The 10,946-nt window shown below is 42.2% G+C and overlaps 1 protein-coding gene across 1 annotated transcript; it reads right to left on the bottom strand.

The window, feature by feature from the left end:
* Positions 1–6,453: 6,453 nt before the first annotated feature.
* On the bottom strand, positions 6,454–8,502 carry COA7 (cytochrome c oxidase assembly factor 7). Its single transcript, XM_082053784.1, has 3 exons — positions 8,351–8,502; positions 8,131–8,271; positions 6,454–7,090 (listed from the first exon to the last, which is right to left on the bottom strand). Exons 1-3 carry the CDS (start codon positions 8,454–8,456, stop codon positions 6,642–6,644), a joined length of 696 nt encoding a protein of 231 aa, XP_081909910.1. The 5' UTR covers positions 8,457–8,502; the 3' UTR covers positions 6,454–6,641.
* Between the last annotated feature and the right edge of the window lie 2,444 nt (positions 8,503–10,946).

The raw sequence follows: 10,946 nt of genomic DNA, 5'->3' as shown, positions 1-10,946 counted from the left end.
AGTACTCAATCACCTCCTCTCCACACATTCATCTGATCAATTTGCAGTGTCACGACAAAAGCAGAGAAGAAATATCGCATACCCCAGATTGCACAAGGACCTTTCCGAAATAAAATTTTCTAGTATTAAGGCTCAATCTTATAAGTTTTCAAGTTTATATGTTTCCCAGTCTCACAATATCTCTGATTCAGCCTTGTGAACAGGAACTGAATCAAAAAGCTTTGTTCTTTCATACTTAAACATCAAAAGATGTTACTAACTCTCTTTCTGTCACCTTACGTATGTCCCCAGGCAACATTAATGCCTTTCAAGAGCACTAAGCAGTGAGCAGCCAGAAACTTGCTGCTCTGCAGCAGTGTGAGCAGCGGGCTCCTGAGCACCAGGTGTCTTTGCTTGCCTCTCTTCGCCATTTCCCCAGGTTGTTTGTGCTATGCCCTCTGACAAAGGATCTCACCTTGGGCTCTCCAGAGGGCAACGTTCCTACTGGTGCTTCCAAGATTTATATAAAACTTTTCCACAGTTTGACTCCAAATTGTCATTGACTGTTGCAATGACAGCACGTATTCTGGCTCAGTGCTGCAAAATGCTGAGGGAAAATATTCACTGAAATCAAGTGGAGGTTATTTATTCAAATAATAGATCAAAAGCCTTTATTGAAATTGTTCCCCAAAGATCAGAATGGGGAAAATAGTATGAAATGTTTCCAGGGCTCTGCTGTGGTATAAATATAGCTTTAGGTTGTAACTTGTAACTGCACAATGTCTTAAGGCAAAATCATCCTGCATTTGAAAGGACTGAATGCTTTACCTTCTTACCTGAAGATCACTAGGGACACATACAGATACTGCATAAGAAAATACCTTCTGACCATAGGCTTTAGTTTAACATACATATTAGGATGGCATTAGATGAGGAAAGGAAGTTCATAGAGAATTAGAACTAATCACCTATCTCCTATCACGTATAAACTATATTAGCTAGCTTTTAATTTGTGTTGCAGTTTAAACCATCAATGGATCGGCATAGTCACTACAGTGTGATAGAGTGATCTGGAAGTGCCCATAGCCTTGTGGGAGCAATGAACAGAACAGTCAGCAAACAGCACACTTGGGCATTTCATGCTGTAATACACAGAAAATGGAAATTACAAAGCCAAGTACACTGCAGAGACATTTTGGTTAACTGTTACATGGTGTGGGAAGTTTTTACCATTTGCTGTAACAAAACCATTGTGCTGCTCCTATAGAAACTATCACTTGTATTGAATTTGTTCACACATTCTGTGGCTTTTGTAACTAAGTCAGACCCTGGCATCCTCTGGTATCAGCCCCTGAGTTCTGAGGAATGTGTAAAACTCACAAAACCCAGCAGAAACTTGGAATAAGCTCAGAGTTTCAAAAAGATGTGAAGCTTTTCACCTCAAATTATATAATCTCTCTGAGACCCAGTGTCTGTTCATCATAAACAACAGCCTGAGGCAGGTTTGGTTGCTGTGACAGCTAATGCCACTTTATTTCAGCCAACCTGACAAGTAATATACTGTATATTTCCTTTGTACCAACTGCAGAACAAATAAGCAAAACAATGCCATAAACATTCCACTTACAGACAAAATAATTTTTCTGAAGGTAACACAGCAAGACTGCTTGAAGTGTCAACAGTGCCACAGCTTTATAATATTTTCTCTTCAGCAGTCATTAATAACCTTTGTTCTAAGGTGGCTATTGCATCTTTCCAGAATAATACTCCACAAATATTACTGGAATGGCATTCAAAGGCCAGTTTCCCATCTTAGTGTTTCTTGGCTTGTAAAGAATCGACAGGTCTTTGCTACGCTAAATATTGTTTGGAGAATAATCAGTCTGAGCCTCTACTGATGTCATGTGACCTGAAGTAAGTCAAAAGACATTCAATGCTTTGTCCTCCCTGCCTATCTCCTATGGGTATAATACAGGTTTCCTTCTCAGGAGGTTGCAGGAAAGGTTGTTGCAAAGCCCCAAGAGTTTCCTGGGTAGGAAGCTCTACAGGAACATGGTTTGATTCCAGTCGGAAGGAAACCAGCTCACCTCACTTCTTTTCAGTGTTTTTCGTGAGACAATTAAATGCTCACACCAGACCCTTAAGCGTCAAACGAGGCCTGTCAAAATAAGAAACTTCTGACTTAAATTCAGATAAGCTGCATCTTCAAGTTATGAAGTCACATCATAGCCAAACAACATTTTCCTTTGCCAGCTCTCTTACCCCAACTCCGTATGTAGCGGCTCTGTGAGCTGAACAGCAGCTCAGTGTTTCCCGTGATTCCCAGGGTGAAACACACTAGAATGCTGCGGTGACAATTGCTGTGTAAACATGCAGGGTTTTCATCTTCTCTCTCTCTTCTGTTTTACCAGGAGGCTCTCCGTTGCTAAGAAAAACTCTCTAGGGTACATTTAAAGCACTGTGTTTCAGTTTTGCATAGACAGAATGAGATCTTACAGAGAACTCCCACCACACTCATGGAGTGTATGTATGTATCACAATTATGCTGCTCGCAAATCCCCATGTGAAATCAGCACTCCAAAGTGGTCTTAATTTTATAATTCCATATCACATAAATTTCTTAGCAAATGATCTAAGGGAAAAAAGGATTAAAAAAAAAACAACCAAAAATGTATTACAAACCCATATTACCATATCACAAACAAAACTGTGAAACAAAGTGTGTATGTAAGAAGTATATTCATTGGAATGAATATACCTTTGGTAATATAACCATTGTTAGATTAGAAGGCAATAATAACAAATTAGAAATATGTGATATAGTCTGAAATTAGCCTAATTAGTGATTACTGTGTTTGCTTCAAGTGTGGATACTGAAAAATGAAAGCACTGAGAGGCTATAGATCCGGCATACAAAATTAAGACATTGAAAATCTAGCAAATAATTGATCATTAAGGTCTTAAGAGTCTTGGAGAAAACAGCTTTGTGTGGTTTCTGGGCCATATTGTTGATACATTGTCTGAAAAATCAGAGCAGGATATTAGTGTTTGATATTGAAATGTACTAGGGACTGTATCATTCTGAGGTCTAGAAGATGAGATGCTGGGAAGCACAAGGGAAGGAGAAATTCTTCATCTACCAAAAGAAGAGAAGAGCTACTTGGGAGAGTTGTTCTCACATGAAGAACTGAAAAATTGCCGACAGACTGAATTTCTTTCTGCACTGAACAAAAAATTGGTGCTGTAAGAAGGAACATTATTGTTTTGCTTTCTTGGAGTGGCAATTACACAGACAAAGTCTCCCAGACTGTCCATCTGGGTGGATGTGCACAGCTACAACAACACTTTACCTTGCAGAGAGGAGTTGTTACTGAGGGCTGAATAAAAGGCAAACAAGCTGTGAAACTGCTTTTATTACAATAGAACACAGAAACAGAACCACCAGAACAAGTCTGTTTTTCTGTTTCTACAATGTCACGTGGCTTCTTTACCTGAGAGCATCTTTTGTCCAGAATTAATCCAAATGACACTTAATGACACAACATGATGTGGCGCTGCTGGTTTTCACATCTCGGTACAAAACCAGTACTTCACTGGTGATGTTTTCACAGCTGCAAGAAGCATCCTGCAGCGAATGCTTTCATCATTTAAAGCCATATATTCATAAGACTATTTAATTAATTAGAGTTGGTCACCATTTCTTCTGAAGTACATTGCTGCGGGATTAAAGGAGGTTGTCTGTACGCTTAGATCAATACAAGCAAATGGAAGAGAAAGCAGACAGTGGTTTAGGAGCTGTGAAGCTGAGATAAACTCCTTTATTTCTTAGACAGTCCACTAAACTTGAAGAGATCAAAGTATCCTATCATGATCACATACCTATCACTCTTTCTTTATGACCTCAGAGGCTTTGGAGGAACAATTTTCTTCTCAAGAGGCCATAAAATTTAGCCTTTGTAAGATCAGGTAAAAAGAGCGAGCAGACAGATCAGCCTTTTGGTAATACTCTTGTAAAATCAGAGCAAGATGGTTATAACCCAAGATTTGCAGTACAATCTTCACCTCTTATCAGATTTTGATTACATCTCCTGAACATAATCTCTAGGTTGAGAATAGAGTGCTATTCTTAGTCTGTAGTCTCTGCTACAGACTGCATTAACCACATATAGTTTATAATATGCTGAAATGACACTGGTTGATCTTTCGTTTTGATGCTTTGTCACTTTGGAGGTAAAATAGTCAAATAGGAGAGTGCTTTACCCATCTAATGCAACTGTTACAGCAACATCAATATTTGTGTAAAAAAGATACAGGGGTGTCCAGAACAGGCAGCGAACTGTTCAGAGACAGCCTGAAAACACTTTAAACTTTTTTGATGGTGTTTACTGCAACAAAAAAGCCTTCGTTAATTTGGCTTTGCCTTTTCAACTGGTGGTACAAAATTGGATGATACTTCATAAACTTATCTGTTACTCATGCACCTGACAGCCTTTATGAAAATAGTTCATTTTATAATATTTCAAGTCTGCAAGCCTCTGAGCTCTCAAGTGCTATGAAAAAAAACTCCCTACAACATGTACTTTTTATGTGGCTTTAATTATCTGCAATGTGTGTCACTTCTGTTGAGGATGCTCCCAAGTGTTGACTGGAGGTTCCATGGGGGCATCACTGACAATTGTTAATCCTGGTGGAAGAAAACCTGCTCGGCTGAGGCAGGTTCATTTGGATTGATGATCTGAATAAGCCACTCAGAAGCTCAAAAAAAAAAAAGATCAGGGCTTAAAATGTCACCCAGTTCTCCAATGCCTCGAGCACCTGTAATTGCTGACTTCCGTACACATGGCTCCCCACTGTTTTATTACCAGACTGTTACACTCTGCAGACGTAGCATTTACTTACCTTTCCCAAGTGAAATAGTGCCTGGCAAAGAATCAGGCAAAGTGTGTTCCTCTGAAAGAGCTTTACCTTCTTGAAATGTCGTAAAATATTAACACAAAAAATAATCTCACTTTTGTGGCCACTGCTATTTTTTTGCAGGCTGCTCAAAACAAAAGCTGTAGGCCTTACACTGACAGCATGCAAGAATTTTTTTGTGTACTGCCATCTGTCGTTGCCGTGAGCCCATTTCATCACCACGCCGCACCGCTAGGGTTTGATTCCAGCAGTAAGCATATCCCTGGCAAGAAGCCCGATGAAAGTGCAGTTAAGTGGGAAGAATTGCTTTAATTCATACATGCCCTGCCTGTGACAACGTGCAATAAGATTCTAACAATTCTGGTTTCAATTGTGCCAACAGCTAAATTAGTGTTGGTTTTTTTCTCCCACTTAATTTACTTCAATAGTAAGTTTGTATCTTTATGCAGATCATAGCCAGAACATTCCTGTTCTAAATCAGCAGTAATTTTATAGCAAAACATACACACACATCTCACAAACTTCACATACATTTATACACACCAAAATTATAAAAGATCCTATGAGTGCATGACTACATTTACATACAATCTCCTACTTATTTAGACTGCTGTTTCAGGGTATTGCATATATATAATCTATGAATTTCAGTCCAAATGTTTCAGAGGCTGTCAGGAAAGTAAAACAATTTGTGTGTAATTGAATAAGGAGCAATCACCATGCGTTGGAGAGCAATCCTAAGGCAGTTGGGCACACATGGAACTCACACACAGTGAGAAACCACTTGGGAAGATGCTAAAAACAACATTCAGGCTAAAGGTATTTAAAACTTGTGCTGGTGCCTTGTCTTAAAGGGAATCTCCTGCCTTGGATACTTGTCTGTAATTCAGTAGGCCAATTCTTAGCTCTTTTACTTATTTCCTCTACAACACTAAGCTCCTTTCTCTCCTGCCTATTTCATTTGCAAGATCTATAGGGAGGGATGTCTCTATGTACATACTGTCATAAGTCTCATTACTGTTTTGGGCTTGGAATCATTGGAACATGAATTAAATGTGTCTAGATCTAAGTTGACCAGGAGAAATTTCAGACTTTCAGGGTGTGAAGCAGCATGTCCCCCCGGACGTGGAAAGGTCACAAACAGCAAGAGGCACTGCCCGGGTCAACATGGAGCCTGAACAAACTTCTCACAGTTAACAAAGCTGACAGTATAAGCAAAGGACAAAATTTCTGTGGCCAAAGAGATCACAATAAGCATGGTTTCAAAGTGAAAGTGGTGAGACTCAAACATGTGAAAGTAGAACTGCTTGTGCTGGCAGGAGGTTAGTGCAGAAAATATGTGGGATTCATGACAGTCTCTGAAGAACAGAAACCTTTACACAGCAGCAAACTATTCAGCCTGAGCCCAACACATAATCACAGTTCCTGGTTATAAATATTTGCAGTGGAGTTAAAAAAAAAGGATGCTATGGACTAATTTCTTACTTGAAACCATCGGGACAAACTTCCAAAAGCTCAGATGATTTTGTCTTCCTTAAAGAAGATGAGGAATCTAAGCAATACACTTAAGAACCTGTGTATTTAAAAATGTAGAAAGGCACAGCAGAGTTGACCATGTTTGTTGCATCCACAAAAATGTTTATTTGCATATGCAAATGCAGGATATTTATTTATTATGACTGAAAACTGTAGGCTCACGATTTAAATGACAAGTTCCCTTGCAGTCTTAGTAACTGCAACTGGCAGTTTTACTCCCCAAACGCTATAGAACTTGAGGCTTCTTTCTGTTCTTTATGCAGCTGTTTTGCCCTGTTTTTCAAATCCTCTGCCTTAGCATCATTCTTCTCAATGCCATCTCCCAGTTTGTACATTCGGCTGGCGTTAGCACAAGCCCACACGTGACCCAGCTCACACCCTTTCAGCGAGTACTCCAAGGCACGGTTCATGTCCTTAGGCACCCCTGGTGCCCCCTGAAGATAAATCACGCTGAGGTTGAAGCAGCTAGGAGCAAAATTGCCATCGCAGGCTTTTGTGTAATGGTCTCTAGCGACAACAGGGTCAGGTTTATCATCGTTTACTCTCCCATCATGGGCCAACAGCCCAACGTTATGACATGCATTTACTGACTTCTTCCCACCTTTCTCACATGACTTCATAAAAGACTTGTAAGCAGCTTTCAGATCTGGGTCGAGTCCTCCTGTCAGCCAAGAAACCACAAGATTACTGTAAGGACATGGTAAAGCGGACGGGAGCTCTCTGCTCAGCAGCATGCTTCCCAGTGCTCTTTGGGAAATGCAGCATCCCTCACTTCAGATGCTGCAGACAAAATTTAGGACTCCAGAGGCACTGTCATTGTCTCACAAAGGTTTTGCTGATGTCTTCCAGGTAGGGAACCCTCCTCCACTCCCCAGTAGTCACAATTTGTGCAGACAAAACCAACAAACCAAAACCACAAAACATCGTTTCCAAGGCTACATCTATGGATTTCTTAATAGCTTACACTAGGTAAAGTACTATTTTGCCAGTATATCTATAGGTACACTAAGACTGTTACTAGTTTTGAACTACTGTAAAAATATATTCCTTCCTTGTATTGTCATTTGGAAGAAGCCTTGCTAGTTTAACTGCTTCCCATTGCCCTACCAGAAGGTACATTTTGAGCAGACTTGGGGCCTACTTATGTGAGCACTATTACCAATCTGTAAGTTTATTTCTGCCTTACTTTCTCTAAAAAACAACAGAGAGGTGAGAAGAAATCTAAGTTTTAAGAACAGAACACAAAGCAACATTCAACACTGGACATACTTACCACTTACACAGGCATAATTATAAAAAAGTGATACAGGTGGTTAACCTAAAGGTGTTTCTTCAGAAGGAAGCAATTTAAGGTTTTTCCACCCTTCTCCAGCTTTTATTACATGACCATAAAAGGGGCTGGACCGGTAGTTCCTCCTTCAAGGTCAGGAGGAAATGCCGGTGTTTGGCACCCTTGGAAAAGCAGCAGCTGTTCCCCCAGGGGCACCAGGTGCCCTCCCCACACCGGTGCCCACCGTGGCAGGGTGGACCGGTGCCCTCTGAGCTGCGGGTGACGAACCCGCCACGCCGCCCAAGCCACCAGCGGCTGGGGCACGAGTGACGGGTCCCAGGCACGAGGGGCCGGCGGTAACCGCGGCGATGGGGGCAGAACAGGGACCCGGAGGGCCGGCAGGCGGGTAACCAGCACTGCCCCCCGCTCACCTTTCCCGATGGCCTGGTAGGCCCCCAGCTTGTAGCAGCTCTCGCTGTGCCCGTGCGCCTCGCAGTTGTCGCGCAGCACCCGCGCCGCCGCCACGAAGTCCTTCTTCACGGCGTCCAGGTAGTCGGCGAGGCGCTGGCAGCCTGCAAGGCACGGGGAGGGGGCTGAGGCTCCCGCCGAGCCCCGGGGCGGCGGGCAAGGGGTGACGGTGGGCCCGCTTACCGTCCGGGTCCTTCTCCTTGAAGCACTGGTAGCTGTACTCCACGTGCAGGTTCTCCAGGTAGCTCCTCACCTCCTCCTCGTCCTCCAGGTTGATGATCGCGGCCATGCTGGAGCTGCCAGGCCGGCCCAGAGTGCCGAGCGACCGATGTGGCGCCTGCCGCGAGCGCCGAGCGATCGTTCCGGCGCCGCCTGCCGGGGCCCATCCCGGAGCCCGGGCCCATCCCCGAGCCCGCCTGCCGCTGTCGCGGGGCCGCCAGTTCCCCGGCCCCTCCCGAGACCCCCTGACCCTCCTGCCTCCGACCGGCCCCGCCACCACTTTAGAATGAACCAGTTCATCGCATACTGAAGCAACACTAGTTTCTGGCATAGCGCTATTGGTAGTTACTTTGGCTTTCTCTGAAAGACTGCGAATAAGATGTAGACATTAACACCTCGTGAATACATTTAGCTTTCCACTGAGCTATAGCTTTCTTCAGCATGACTGTAGATAAGGGTAGCAGCAAACAATCATTGAAGCTTAAAGAACATTTTAAAAATAAGTGCCAAGGCCTCATATTTGCTCTGAAACTGTTTATTTTCAGGGAATACCGTTTAATTGTTTTGATTTCCCACTCTCGGGCTCCGAGGCCGCTCAGCAGTGCAAGTCCCTGTGCTGGGCTTCACTGCCTCATTTCTCCCCCACCAGAGACTGACAATTCATAGGTTTTAAGCAATAATACAGTTTTTCGTATTTTACTTCATGAGGTTTTATTCACGACAATCAAATCCGTGGGTTGAGACATGAGTGCACACATGAACACACACATGAATAGACTACACAGCGCCTAGAAGCGGGGGCTGCTTTACCAATTCCCCAACTCGCTGCCTGCGTGCTTTCATCTTGGATTAACAGCTAAATAATTTTAAACTCAATTTTATAACTGAGGAGCTGTGACTGTTAGCAGCAACCACTCTTTTTTGTGATACAACAAAAGATCTTAAAGATGCTTCTTGAAGAGATGGAACCCTGAGCAGGCAGTGCCATGGTTGTTAACACCACACAACAAAGTCTAGTTCTCTAGTTATGGATTAATTTAAACCAGATGTGATATTAGGATATTTAACACAAAACATGGCACACTATCCAGTTCCAGCAGATTTGAGCACAAACTGAATTTTCTGAGACTATAGCAGCACATTTGAAATGTGACATGTTGCTTAGCATTAAAATTCATTTCAGAGAACACTTAAGATTAACTTCAAGGGACATTTGAGTTAAAATGAATTTCAAAGATATTTGAGATTATTTCAGTAACATAATGCCAACTTGTCAAACTTTTGGGATAAATAAAACTCAGTAAAACCCTGTCTATAAGCTCCCATAGGGAGCTGTCTGTTGCTGGAGATAATTGTGAGTACCATCGCTGATGGCATAGCCTGCCAGGCTGGCTGCCAAAATGCCAGTTACAAAGCTTCTGCTAACTTCATTGCGATAGTATTTCCTTAAAACTTTTCACCTTTTCAGTATTGGAGTTGAAGTTAAGACACATTGTCTAAAATCTTATTTTCAAAATGTATCGACCCAAACCACTGACATGCCCATGAGAACACAAGTAAGAAGCTACAGGTAGTTTGGGTGGTGCTGGCTGCTGCCTGAGAACGTTTGTGTCGAGTCCCCTGTTCTGCAGAAGGTCTTTGGGAGATGAACTGCTTTTGTACCAGTGATACTGTTTCTCTGAAAATCTGGCTTTGAAAAATTTCAGGGTCAGTTGAAATTATTTGACTTTGTTGGCCTAAATCCTTGAAGAGTCTTCTCTGCCTGGGATTTTGTCTTTGCGGTTTCTGATGCTGATATAATTTGTTTTCTCTGTGTCAACATCCTAATCTAAAGAATTGGGACTATAACTGGCCTTTGTTATGTAGTCCCTAAACTTTGATGTAGTTGATAGTACTTGTAGAATCTTGTCATCTTCAAATGACAGAAACATAAATAATTTTAACAGTTGTTCCATAATATTTGTGTGTTTTGCTGGTTTGCAAACAAATATTATTTAGAGCTGCTGTGTGTAAAATCAGCAATTCCTGAAAAGGTTTAACTGTAAACTCTTCATAATTTCATTTTACTTGGACAGGGTAATTGTATCACTCTTTACTTTGTATCTTGAAACAAAAAGATAACTGTATTCCCTTTACCCACAATAGATTCTAGTATGTATTTGGTAGGAGACAGCTTTTCATCACTACTACTGTATCAAAGCCCGAAATTATTTTGTATAAAAGCTTATGGCCAAGCTCTTCACCAGCTTCCAAGCAGGTGGCAAAACCTATTGTACCAGAGGTTATTGTTCATATTTCCAGAAGAAACTAGGTTGGGCAGGAAACATTTAAATCACAGAGGTGAACCTGTGAGCAACCTGCACAAAGCTGCCCTTGAATTCCTGGTTGTGAGAGGTTCCCCAAAGCTCAGGAACAGCAATACAGGCGCTCCAGCCTCAGCAGCTGCTCCTCAGACGGTCCTACTGGCGCTCTGGCACCACTTCACCCTTGTTCCAAAAAACGTGGAATCACAGGATCATTTTGGTTGGAAGAGACCCTCAAGATCATCAAGTCCAACCAT

Source organism: Streptopelia decaocto (assembly GCF_964273445.1).
Source record: "Streptopelia decaocto genome assembly, chromosome: 5".
In the NCBI taxonomy this organism is placed as follows: Eukaryota; Metazoa; Chordata; class Aves; order Columbiformes; family Columbidae; genus Streptopelia; species Streptopelia decaocto.
The sequence above is the reverse complement of the archived record's forward strand: the minus strand, read 5'-3'. Positions and strand labels throughout refer to the sequence as shown.

Coding starts and splice junctions, on each gene's coding strand:
- COA7 (XM_082053784.1), bottom strand. CDS start 8,456: ATGGCCGCGATCATCAACCTGGAGGACGAGGAGGAGGTGAGGAGCTAC. Junction 8,272..8,350: donor CAAGGAGAAGGACCCGGACG/GTAAGCGGGCCC, acceptor CGTGCCTTGCAG/GCTGCCAGCGCCTCGCCGAC. Junction 7,091..8,130: donor CTACCAGGCCATCGGGAAAG/GTGAGCGGGGGG, acceptor CTTGGCTGACAG/GAGGACTCGACCCAGATCTG.